The following is a 12,453-nucleotide window of genomic DNA, read 5'->3' as shown; positions in this document are numbered from 1 at the left end:
TCCAGCAGCGAGCGCTGGGGGGTTCGGAGCTATGGCTAACTCCAGTTGAGACACACGTTCAGCAAGTGTCGGACATACGATCTCCAGGCGTGAACGTCGCTACATTGAACCCGTGAAACGCCTGGAACCTGCAGTTGTCGTCCAGGGGCTTTGGCAGACTTTCGTGTGCAGCTACAGGTTGAGGTGGTATTGGACGTGCTGGGCACAGGCACGGAAGGCGCTGCCCGCAACCTGAGCATTGGTTGGACTTGGCGTCTTCCAAGCCAGCTGGTAGGTATGGGCGCTCCATGGCGCGCGCACACACACACACACACACAGGAGGTACTCGGTATTAGACGCGAACTGGTCGATGTACTAGAGTGAGCGCCTGATACGCGAGCACCGCAAAAACCCTGTCCAAAGTTCGGAGTGAAGCTCGGGAAACGTGCTCGTAGCGCTTGGCGGAAAGAGCTGTTGTTGGTACTGGTGGTCGTCCCACAACGGTGCTCTGTGAGAGGTGCACTTTGGAATGCTTGTAGCAGCTGGTGATTCTCGGCTTTCACTGGATTCTCTCCTGTGCAGCATGGAAGGCATGTCCGTGGATTTACAGAAGAGTCGGTGAAGTACGTTACAATGTCATTGGTAGCTTGCGAGAAAAGCCTCTTGGGTTCTGCGACTCAGACATTCGATGGTTAGCAGGTGGATGAACCAATCGTCTCTTTGTCGTTACCCCGAAGGGCGCTTACGCAAAACAGAACTTTACAAACGGAATCTGAACGGCTGCCTCGTCGTGAATCCATTCCACTGCATACGTTTTCTTGTTAAAAATACGAACAAAACAGCCACATCATGTAAAGCTTTCTCCCTTTGATACCAGCGGCGATGAAGAAACACCGATGGACAGACAAAAACGGGTGTTTCTGTCGGAGACCGTCGTGCGTTGCTCAGCCTACAATCGATTTCGAAATGGACTGCGAACGCTTTTGGCAGTATGGACGGAGGTTCGTCTCAGCCAATGGTAGTTTATTGGGGAGGAACGCTAGAGCCGAACACGAGGACTCAAAGCGGGACAAGTATTTGGTCGTTACGAAGCGAAACGCGGTATTGACGACAAGATCAACGCGACTGGCGATTCTATCGGGTGGATGTATCCAAATTACCGTTCGGGTAGCAGCGATCAAGAGCTCGCGGTTCGTCGAGGTACTCTTCGCGGCTTCTGATTCCCACATTCATCTGGTTCGCTCTTGGATTACGTCGCTTTTTATCACTCAAAAGCCGTCATGGAGCACGAAGCTGTGATGAGCGTCGAGCTGCCCTGTATGGCGCCTTCAGGCTCCAGGTTCAGTCCGGTCAAAGTCGTATTCTCTATGGCCGCACGTGATGCTTTCGCCCAGTGATCAAGAGAAGAGTCGTTCGCACACGTGATAACGAAACATGCAGCACGCAATCAGGATTTGGATCGCTTCCTAATCGAGGAATTCTCGCTTCGCTTCCCTCGAATCGAAGCATCTCATCAACCAACTGTTTGTACGAGGTACCGCCGTAAGGCTCTTAGCTATCCTCATTCGTTTGGCATAATGCAATCCAAACGTCGTTCATACACCGATGCTTGGGAGCAGGAGACGCAATACAGCCTCATGATAGGATCAGAGATTCGCGCAGAAGCTTCCTGGAATACGGTGACGCGTCGTCGTGGCGCACGTCACCGGTCAGGACTTGGAAAGCGCAGGCGCCAGCAACAAGAAACCAACCTCGTAAACGATATCGAGGGTCAGTCTCGTGCGCTTCATGCGGTATGCCCCGTGAGCGGTGTACCCGAGCGTTGCTCAACGCACTGGCACAGAACGGGGGCACTGCTACAAGGCACCCTCAGCGTGTCGATGGACACAAATGAGGAGCTGATGCAGGAAGAGCTCGGCGTGGTAACGAGTTCAGCACAGATGTTGCAACGAGAGCGAGCGTTGCTTCAGATCGTCCGAGCTCATGGTGTTGGTGTGGGCTTCGGACAGACGGACGTCTTACGCGAAGGATCATTGGAGCGTGATGCCTAGCCTGCTTCAGTCTTGCGCTGCAATTTTGTCTCGTACAGATCCCTTTAGAGCAACGCAGACTCGCTTACCCAGTGCGAGTGCCACAGCTTCTCCAAGCGTCTATTCGAGACGGTCTCTGTATGCCACATCAAGTCCTTTTGTAATCCAATGGATACCTGTGGAATGTAGTGAATGGCCTCCGTCATGGCGGCGGCTCGTCCGCACGAACAAGCGAGGAGCCTTCGAACAAGCTCGCAAAAGACATTGGCGGAGCTCATGCCAGGTTTTCTCGTTCGCGGACTGAATTGGAAAGCGGTTCACAGTGACGATAGATACGGAAGGACGATGCATCTGCAGGCATTCTTGTGAAACCTCGACCTCAGTCAGGCAACGTAGCTTTTTCTAAACTGTTCAAGGTAGATAAAGAGGGAGACTTTGCTGGGGGCGTGGATCCCCAGCTCATGTGCGTCACGCCCGATGCCGTACCTCTAAATCAAGAGACCGCAGCCGAATGGATGAAAAAGAAAGCAGATGAAGCTGTACAATGAATCCAGGGTCCTGCATCATTGGGCACCATACATGATGAGCGCCCAGAGGCGAGCGTACAAGACGAGTGCTGGCGTGAGGAGGTATCTCGACGCTCTGCGTAGCGTATCGAGCAGAGGCGGGATGCAAAATACGCTTCGTTCCGAGCGTGCACGAGCATCTACATGACTCATGTGGACGATCTTGGCCGGTCGTACATGAGACAGCGCAAGGTTCGCCAATGACCGCGATTCTACTGTGGCAAGCAGCACGCATTCGCTACCTTGTCCCATGCGTTGAAAAAAGAGATGACTAACAAGTCGTGCCGTCTCTCCTGGTTGTCGATTTCCTTGGACGTACGATCCAACGTGAGGACTGCACTCCTCTGCCTTTGACAAGCGCATACAATGAATGCAGGAATCGATTCCGTGCGATACCCAACGCTGGGTTCAAGACAAGACACACACACACACACACTGAAACCGGTTGAGCAAAGCGTATGAAACAGTGACGGATGCAAGAGATGGTGCACGGTGAGCTGAACGAACCTCAGATAGCGAGGCAATGCAAGGTGAGAGGCTTTCCGCGGTGCGATTCAACCAGCAAACACGTGCGCTTGCTGTCTCTGCACCGAGCGCTCAGCGCCCCGATCAAGATATGGAAAGTTCCCGTGCTCTCGGAGCGTCCAACAGCTTTGCATCCAGCGAACGTTCGGCGGGAATGCTTTCGTACTCAATGTGGACATGATCGTAAATCGTTGCAGTCGTAAACTGGAAAAAGGACAGTGACCATTGGAAGCAGGTTTCGACTCGTGCTTGGTGCTGCAAGGCACTGCGACGGTACGGTTCAGCACTTGCAGAGCAGCTGGAGCGCTGCATATATCCATATGTCTGATGATGGTTCCGATTTTCCCGGACAATCTATGAGGCATCATGGTATTCCATAATTCGATATTGTAGAGAATCGCAGGAAGGAAAAAACATTTCAAGGAGGCCAGCCAAGTCTACAAGCCTCAACAGAACGCCTCGTCATGAGTTTGGTCACCACAGCATGGTGGCCGTTCCCGAACCCGCCATAGACCTGTGCCGAGCACCCTCATCTTGCAACAATATGCTGCGTATGCTACGTGCTCCCGTTTGCGCTGAGCACCAGCGACAGTACAAAGCGCAATCGAGTTCGCGTCTTTTCAGAAGCACCAAGCTCCTTGCACATATTTCAACGCACTAGACGTGCCGTTTCCGTTTGAAGCGGCGCCAAGCGAACCTCAATATGTTTCCCTGTGCAGCCTACGACCCAAGGTTTTGGCACTTGTCGAGACGCAGCGGGCGCCTCGCCTCCGATCAGCAAGCATCGGCCTCCAGAATTGTCGTGAGCGAGGGAGCGAGTACGCGCGTCATGAGCGTTCTCCCTGGGCGGCGCACGGTTCACCCAGAGCGCACGAAAGCATATCTTGGAATACGATCAAGTGCTGTCATTCACTTGTGTGGCATTCTTCGTTGCCGGATAGGTGCTGGCCTCCAGAGGACACTGCCTCTGCCGCTGATACTGCGCAGCGGCACAAACGCTCGAATCATGCTGGCCCTTCGCACCGAAATGCCATTCGGCTTGGTGCTCCACACCAGCGAGAATGAATACTCGAAGCATGCGAGCCATCAGACCCAAGGACAAAGCGTCGGGAGCTTTCTCGAGAACGCTTCAGAGACAAGGCAACGAACCGCTGGCTACATCATGAAAGCATCCCAGCGACGATTTCGCTAGCGTTACAACAAGTGCACCATGCAGATTGCACGTGCCTTTGGGGTGCCCCCTGACCAGGGTATTTCTTGGCGTTCACGCGTGAGACACACGAATCTGAGGTCAAGCAAGGGACCTCGCACTCAATCGGACATGAGTGGGTCTCCGTCTGTGAATTAGAACAATCGTCGGTAGCGTTTTTCGCGGACCAGTTTTGAACGATCCTTCGTCGCTGAGTGCATCGATGACGGACACAGACACGCCATGGATCTAGAGGTCTGGTGTTATGAAACGGATTTGTTTTTGGGGTATCATGCGGTTTCGACTCCATGTCCACGTTTTCCTGGGACGCTTTCGAAAGAATCACTGACAAGTTGCGAGTCGAATGAGCGTTATAGCTGTGCAGATCGATTTCTCGTATGACCTATGGATTCATCACTGGATCTGGCTGCAAGTCACCGGGTGCTTCCACCCTGGTGATTTGCATCTCCAGCACGCCGAGCATCTGTGCACACACAAGGATGACGTCCTTCTGAAGGGCCATTGCAAGCTAGCGCACCCGCTTCCTCGGCTTGCCTATTTTGCTTTGTTTTCGCACACGCTTCGAGACACCTGCATTGCCTGAGACTCCCGGGCCCCGTTTTCGGCGTCGGTGCTTCGGTCGCGAGAAGGGTGTGGTACTCGGATCAGCAACCCGGCCAGCAAAGGGCGGCAGCGCATCTGCGGCGACTTCTTTCACTGGTGAACCCAAGTTAGACCCAGCGCGACGCTTGGCGCCCTTGCGTCGACCTGCTTTCGGTATCATAGCCCGTTTCGCTGATCGCTCCCGCTTCGCACGCTTCGAGGTAGTCTGCGAATCGCGAGCAGCTCCTCTACCCTTATGACGCGGCGTTTGTTTCCGTCGCGAATCAGCCGTTCTAGCGCCGTTTCCTGCATTGCTGCGGCTGTCGGTTTTGCCATGCTGCGCACGTCGATTCGCCAGACGCTCAACGGAACGCTCTACCCGAAGAAGGCGTCCGTGCAGCTGCACAGTCTCGTGACGACTCAGAGCAAGGTCCATATTGGCCTCTGGGGCAAACGTCACATATGCGAAACCTTTTCCCATTCCAGTCTGGGCATCTCGAACAATGCGCACGTTCAAAATTGCACCACAGTCACTGAAAACGCTCCGAATCTCTTCTTCGTTTGCAGTAAATGGTACGTTTCCGATGAAGATAGAATGTCGATGATCCCAGGCGATTTTCGCACTCAGAGCGTCTGGCGACGTGTACGATGGTGCCGCGGCATCGCCGGTGCCGGTATCCGCTCGTGTCGTACGCTGTTCACGCATCTTTTGCGGGGCAAGGTAACAACGATCAACGCGCATGTGCACTTGACTACCATCGTCTGTCTCGAGTGGGGTACCATTCAGGAGCAAGGCACGTTCCACCGCAACATCATCCTCGAAAACTAAAAACGCGTTGCATGTTCGCCTGGTAGGATGGATGGCGCCTTGATTCATGGCCGCCTTTCGAGGCAGGTTCGGCTTTGCAGGTGTGAACGACCGGAGACGGGATGAAACAATTTTGCCACAGGAACGAAACAGCGCCTCCAGTTTGCGTCTGCGTATGGTAGCTGGAACGTTGCCAACGAACACCGTCCGTCGCAGTGTATCCGTTACCGTCGCGTCCGGCGTACTAGAACTCCCATCAGCATCCGGCGACGCGTCTCCCGCCTCAGCGTGCATCAGGGACGGTTGCGATGTGATGCTCCTATTGACGACACCAACCATGGTCGAGGATCACGAACAAAAGTACCAAGAATAGGCGTGCACCTGCGCGGCAAGCCACTTCACTTTCGAATTTTCAGCTGATTACGATTTGAGCCACTACTGCGAGTACACAGGAGATACCGTAATCGAACCCAGTACCCAAGCGTCTATCAGGACGCACCAGGAGCAATCGCGTTGCACGTTACTGGGGCACGCGGTACACCGGCGCTACACGGTGCTCAGCTCGCTAGCGTTATAGATGGGCCAGCGGAACAAACCCGACGATAGACTGCCGCCTCGCAAATCGTATTTCGGACACAGGAACAGCACCCAGAATACCGCAATCGAGCCAACACACCAGTATCAAGCACGCAAAGCGCAACTTGCAGCACGTGGAAGCGGGGTTTCGGCAGCGCTGCACGAGACCGTTGTAGCGCTGAGACGACGCCTGCAGATGATCGGCCATAAGCGCGAGCGTTACTTATGCGACAATTCAAACAAAACGGCCACTGCAGCTTTTCCACTCAAGTCGGCAGCGCACACCCGCCACACCAACCCGTCTGCGTGCCCGCTGGGAACGGTATCCACCGTGCTCCATTCTGTTCATGTGCAACTGCTTTCGCCGGGGCGATCTGGACACCAATGATAATGTTAGGACGTACCACATATGGTGGCGTCGTTCAAACCACCCGAAAACGTTTGCGGATCTCGAGCTCCAGTGCCTGTTCGACACGGTGCGCGCACCGGAAGCCCTGGACGCCTCCGCGGCTAGCAGCTCGCCAGAGCACTCCGGTGGAGACCTCAGTCACCGCGTATTCGGTGTTACGGAGCAGTGCATATTACATCGACATCAACAAAGCGCATTCGCTGTGAGTCTCGGTCTCACAGACGCAGAAGCTCGAGCAGTGGCCCGTCGAGCTGTTCTCGTGCACGCAGTTTATCGCCTATGGTGCAGTGGCACGTCGCATGCGGACTGCGCTGCACTTCTCGATTCTCTTTGTAAAGCGGGCGGTCTTAAATATGCATTGCCGAAAGACGCGTCTTATTTTCGCTTCGAGCAGGCGAGCCATGGGAAGCGTCTTTCCATGACACAGCAGCAACGAAACCTTCAGATATACGCAAAGCTGCTTGACCACTGGACAACTGTGGAACAGAGGACTATTCAACTCTCTGGAGACGACGTTGAGCGCATTGCACTCTTGGAGGATCACGAGCTGGCTGCCGACTGTGGAGCTCGCGTCCTTGTGGGACGCCGACTCGCCCCCGGCGGCCAGCTCTGCCCCGTTCATCGATACCGCTTGTCGGCGAGACCGTTTATCGGAACGACGTCCATGGACGCAGAATTAGCGTTTCTCATGGCCAATGTGGCTGGCATTGGACCCGGTCAGACGGTTCTGGACCCGTACGTGGGAACCGGCTCTATCCTGATTGCTAGTGCAGTACTGGGTGCGAGCCAGGTCCTCGGCTCCGACCTCGATCGCTGGGTGCTGTACGGCACCAGTCATACGGCACGACGAAGGCATAGGAACGGTACTGCTGGGCGAGAATCCCAGACAAAATCCGACTCGCAGATAACGCTGCTGCGGGCGTCTCCGGGGCGAACCTGCACCACCAGTACCATCGAAGAGCATCCAGCAAACGCAACGAATCGTGTGCACGCTCTAGAGGCTCGTACGCATGATCGGAACATCGCTCAACGATACCATATCCTGGACAACTTTCGCTTTTATGGGATTCCACGGCATCAGTGGCCGGAGCTCGTGCGCATGGACTTGCTGGAGCCCGCCTGGGCAGTCCCGGACCCGGCACGTCCGGAACGCTTCGGCTGGTGTGATGCGATCGTGTGTGATCCTCCGTACGGTATCCGCGAGGGCACTCGGCAGGCATCGCGAGCGTGTGCTGGCGACTCCGACGAGGAGCGCACCTCCCGAACCATGAGACGGCGTCGGGCGCCTTTTGCTGCCCATCTAGAAGCACTTTTCAGGTTGGCAGCGCGAGTGCTCTGTCCAGGAGGTCGCCTGGTTTTCTGGTTACCGGCGGTAGCGGCGCTAACGGCATACGACCTCCCACGCCATGCATCGTTCGAGTACATCGGAGTACCCTGTTGTCAGCGCATGCGGGGCGATTTACGACGGTACCTCCTGGTGCTCCGCAAGACAGACCGCATGTTTCCGAGTGCGGCCGCTGCCTCTTCCCCGGAGGTGTTCTACGAAGAGGCGCCACCGCACTATCAGCGAGCGCATGAGGATTTGGCGGCTCGTCTCTTCCGCGTTGCCGAGCGCAGCGAACAGCTTTTGCAGGCGCCGAATCCATCGCGTACAACCGTTCCAGCTGCAGACTCGGGCACCGGCGACGCTGAGACGGCGGTGCCCTAGGACGTTCCATGGACGGGAAACCAGGGATGAACCATGCCCCAGGTGTGCGTCTTCAGCGAAGTGCGCGTCATTCGACACGCGGAGCCGATGCAATCCCCAAGCGAAGGCGGCAGCAACGACAGCTGGAAAGTCTCCAGCACTTGTGCGTGTTTATGTGCCGAGGAAAGCCCTATACTGCACGGCTGGTTGCACGCGAGTACCCTGTGCACTTGCGTGTGTGCTGGGGTGCTTTCGTATACGCAGATGCACAGATGCGTACATGCGGCAGCGAATGCGCTCATGAGACCCAATGCGCATCGACGCTCATGACGTGCTTGCGATGCCCGAAAAGCGACTAGGATCCGAGGATGTGGCGCTTTCTTGATCGTTGACACAGCGCGGTGCTGAGCGCTCGAAGCAGCAGACGCGGCCTGATCTGAAGGACTGATGAGGAGGTCGTTTTCGGGGGGATTCTACTCGCCAAGAGTCGCCCCTGCTGGTGTGGAGTGCGAGACGCAGATACGGCAATCGCAGTTGCCACTCGAGATGCCGGGGCTGTTTTCCAGTCCGGGGAAGAGCCGCACGGTTGTTTGACTACCTGTACGAGTCGTTTGTACGCACTGGGTCGAGTGAGGGCGCCCATGAGCTGCTGCCATGGCGAGCTACGTAGTTTCCGCGTACTCTGGATGGCAACGTGACCAGCACACGAGAGAAAATGGCTACCCGAGCGCGCCCACATGCCCAGACGACGTTTTTGGGCCTGCCGCTCAGCCAACTCGAGCGCTTCCCGGAGATGACCGTAGCAGGCGCCAGCTCCCCGATAAACTTCCGCGTAGCCGGCACGAACCATTTCGAGACTGACGTTAAGTCCGGGCAACAACGGCCCGAGCAGCGGTATGCGTCGCGGACGCCAGACGTGCGCAACGATTCGTCCATACCGATCGCGCTGGTACAGCAAGAGCTTCACCGGCTGGTTTAATAGGGTGCGTTGTAGCCATGCTCGTGCCTGAGGTCCGAACCGCTGTCCAGCAAGCCCAAAGTGAGCGCACTCTGGTGCGTCAACTCCAGCGAGGCGAACATGAATAGTCTGACTCGAGAGATTCCCCTTGTAGGGCAGCTGCCCGCCACTCAGACGCCAACGCAGACGGATCCACCAACGCAGAAGCCACGGTGTATGCAGTACGCGAAAGTTGTCTCCATCACCAACATGCACGACGAGACCATGAAGCTGTCGACCCGCATCGATTTTCCCGGTTCGGGGATTTCGCAGTGCCAGATAATGAGGAGGCAGATGCGCGGCGGTTGGATATCGATGCACACCCATGTAGATCCAGCGGAGAAAGAGCGCGGTAGCACCGATGGTCAACACGATGGCAAGCCACTCGCTGTAGCGGTTGCTGTTGTCCGAGGTGGCTCGCACGGAACTCCGCGACTCCGAGTTAGACTGCGCGGATCTTGACTGAATCCGTCCCCAGAGATGCTTTTGGCACTCGAGCATACGAGAAGGACGGAGGCGCTCCTCAAGCGACGCCAAGTACGGCACGCGGGTGGGTATCGACTCCAGCGTCAACGGCTTGACGTATTCGGTGATTCGTTTTCGAATTTGAGTCCACTGGGAGTCGAGCGCAACGCTCAAACCTCGAGCTAGTGGCCAGGATACCGCTGGGGGATTCGAGAAGCTATCGCCGGTGGCTTGCAGCGTCGAAAATATCCACGAGTCCTGCAGCGCACAGAGTTGCTGCTGCATGAACTGGTTCCATGGTGCAGCGGAGAGCTGCACACGATGCCAGAGGTATTGGAGGCTGGACCCTGGATTCTCTGGGCATTCGGGGTATCCGCTGGCGAGACTGCATAACCACCAGAGCGGGAACTGCTGCATGTAAGGTGGAATCTGTATAGAGAACGAACCTCGCGAGCGTCTTGTGTTCCCAAGCATTAGTAGCAAGCTAGAATGAGCAAACGAGGAATCGGAAGAATCACACCCAGCCTCCAGTCTGAGTGTTCTCGACGGAAGCGACCGAAAACGAGGCCTGCGAGAAGGCCGCTGTGTGCCAGTGCGTATCAGCTGCAAGCAACCACGTGGCGGTGCAGTGCCAACGTTCCGTCTAGTCCGTTGGAATTTCTGACCGTCCTGAAATGGCACGTTGATGCTGCGAGAAATGCAGCCTGCCGGTTGACAACAGTGCACGTCGAGTCGTACGCGGGCACTCGGCACCTGCGCAGACTCTGTGCGTCAAAGCAGGTGCGCTAACGGTTGTGAGAAGCGGCTCGAGTGCAGTGCGACCACCAAGAGATTCCCGCTGAACCGATGCGCAATACGTAAGTACGTTCGGTCAGTGCTATGCGCAGCAACTCGGACCTGCACTCCAACACACTAAGGCCGCCCGCGACTCGAGCGTCCGCTCCGAGCCGTTCCACACCAGGAGTCGACTTGCAATGTAGTATTGTTCGTTCTGGAAAGCAGCGCTTCGTTTGCTTGTTCGCCAACTGCAAGACCTAGTGCAGCCTGATGAAGCACTAGTCTATCGCAAGACGTCGTCGCACAACGCGGAACTGCGGCAAGTTAGGCACAGCAAAGTGTTTGCAGCTTGCTTGCGGCGACCGTTTCGTGGACGCACACATGGCTGCCGCCTGGATACTGTCCGATCGCAAGCGCTCACCTTGAACAGGTATATAACTGTACCTTATAATTCATTATTGTACTATCTTGGTCCCGTGCTTTCCAAATTCAAATCGCCACGAATGCCAGCGCGGCATCGCGATCATTCGTAACGGTGGCGGAATGCTGAAACGGACGGCCGCAGCCGCAGCCGCAGCAGCCGCAGCAGCCGCAGCGGCAGATCCAGGAGCCCTGTATTCTGCAGCGAGCGCTCGGTGGTGACGCGGCGGCCGAGCACGAGACGCCTGCTCGTGTATCGCGCGGCGTTTTACGGGCCGCATCCTTGTGGGCAGCGCTCTTGGAACTGCGACTGCGTCAAGTAGTCACCTGAAGCAGTGGTGACTTGCGTGTGTGTGTGTGTGTGTTCAGGGTACGGGGAAGACTGCGCGCATGAGGGAACGACCAGCAAGCGCTGCAGTTTGGAGTTCTGATAGTGACACACACCTTTCTCGAGAAAGAGAGGCGACGGAAAAAGAAAACTGGCAACAGGTAGCGACCAGCAAGCTCGGGCAGAACGTAGCGGCAGCCTCGGAGGTCAGAGCGCGGCGTCGACCCCTGGGTGACGCTGCGAATATTCCACGAATCGATGGGCAAGTTCAGCAGAAGAAGCACTATGTGCACCGGACACCGCGAGGCCGGAGAGCGCGTGAAAAGTCTCCAGAAACTGGTCGAAAGGCGACGCCGACGAGCAGGACATCCTGGGGTCTCGCCACGCAACCGCCGCCCGGTGCTGCGGAGGTAGCTTTCTATGAACCGCTTTCGCAGTTTGCCAGCGATGCCTCGCGGAGGCACCTGGATGCGCAACTCGCTTCACCGGATGTCGTGGCTCTGGATGCGAGGCTACTGGATCACGACGACGGTATTCCGGAACCAGAGATCGTTCCGAATGCCATCTCCGTGCCAGAAACGGATCCGCTCTTCTACGAGCCGCTTGTTTCGTTCGCCGAACAGGATATAGATCTGGATCCAAGTAGAGAGCACCGCCTGGTCCATGGGATGCTGTGCTCGCTATCTCCAAGCGGTCTGCCGCGCGAGAAAACACCACTTCTCATGCCATTTGACGAGGAGCCTTTCCCGGAGGAGGATCACTTGCCGGTGACTGAAAAGGCGCACCTGTCACCCGGACGGTCGGGTTCAGGTCTTGCTAGACTTGAACCGCCAATACTTCGCTTTCCTCCATAAATATAGCTGTGCTTTGAAGCACTCGACATCGGAAGCGTTCACCATCACCGCTGACAACAGGAACGCTGGAGTGGGTCACGGGTTTAGAATGCCCCGCGCTCCACCGAGCCTCATCTAGAGACTGTAAGCACTCGGAGGTCGACGCATTAACGGTTTGGCTGCATCCGAGCTGCGCTGGGCGTCTTTCCCTTGTGCAGGGCGCTCCCAGACAGCACTCCACCGAGCGTGGAACCAGGATGC

The 12,453-nt window shown here is 56.4% G+C and overlaps 4 protein-coding genes and 1 non-coding gene across 5 annotated transcripts, besides 1 other annotated feature; 3 read left to right on the top strand and 2 right to left on the bottom strand.

Moving 5' to 3' along the window:
• Positions 1–31: 31 nt before the first annotated feature.
• On the top strand, positions 32–2,453 carry CYME_CMO336T. The gene has a single exon (XR_002461511.1). It is a non-coding gene; the product is annotated as a hypothetical transcript (transcript).
• Positions 2,067–3,892: a sequence feature (possible transcribed region).
• A 926-nt stretch (positions 3,893–4,818) lies between these two features.
• Positions 4,819–6,039, bottom strand: CYME_CMO334C (similar to nucleolar RNA-binding protein; the record flags this gene model as incomplete). The annotated part of the gene is made up of 1 exon (XM_005537639.1): positions 4,819–6,039. One exon carries the CDS (start codon positions 6,037–6,039, stop codon positions 4,819–4,821), a length of 1,221 nt encoding a protein of 406 aa, XP_005537696.1.
• Positions 6,040–6,623: 584 nt separating this feature from the next.
• Positions 6,624–8,393, top strand: CYME_CMO333C (hypothetical protein, conserved; the record flags this gene model as incomplete). Its single annotated transcript, XM_005537638.1, has 1 exon — positions 6,624–8,393. The coding sequence occupies one exon, from the start codon at positions 6,624–6,626 to the stop codon at positions 8,391–8,393; it is 1,770 nt and encodes a 589-aa protein (XP_005537695.1).
• A 334-nt stretch (positions 8,394–8,727) lies between these two features.
• Positions 8,728–10,308, bottom strand: CYME_CMO332C (similar to micrococcal nuclease, mitochondrial precursor; the record flags this gene model as incomplete). Its single annotated transcript, XM_005537637.1, has 1 exon — positions 8,728–10,308. The coding sequence occupies one exon, from the start codon at positions 10,306–10,308 to the stop codon at positions 8,728–8,730; it is 1,581 nt and encodes a 526-aa protein (XP_005537694.1).
• Positions 10,309–11,421: 1,113 nt separating this feature from the next.
• Positions 11,422–12,213, top strand: CYME_CMO372C (hypothetical protein; the record flags this gene model as incomplete). The annotated part of the gene is made up of 1 exon (XM_005537636.1): positions 11,422–12,213. The coding sequence occupies one exon, from the start codon at positions 11,422–11,424 to the stop codon at positions 12,211–12,213; it is 792 nt and encodes a 263-aa protein (XP_005537693.1).
• Between the last annotated feature and the right edge of the window lie 240 nt (positions 12,214–12,453).

Source organism: Cyanidioschyzon merolae, chromosome 15 (genome assembly GCF_000091205.1).
Source record: "Cyanidioschyzon merolae strain 10D DNA, chromosome 15, complete genome".
In the NCBI taxonomy this organism is placed as follows: Eukaryota; Rhodophyta; class Bangiophyceae; order Cyanidiales; family Cyanidiaceae; genus Cyanidioschyzon; species Cyanidioschyzon merolae.
Note: the sequence above shows the minus strand (reverse complement) of the source record. Positions and strands in the feature narration are given on the sequence as shown.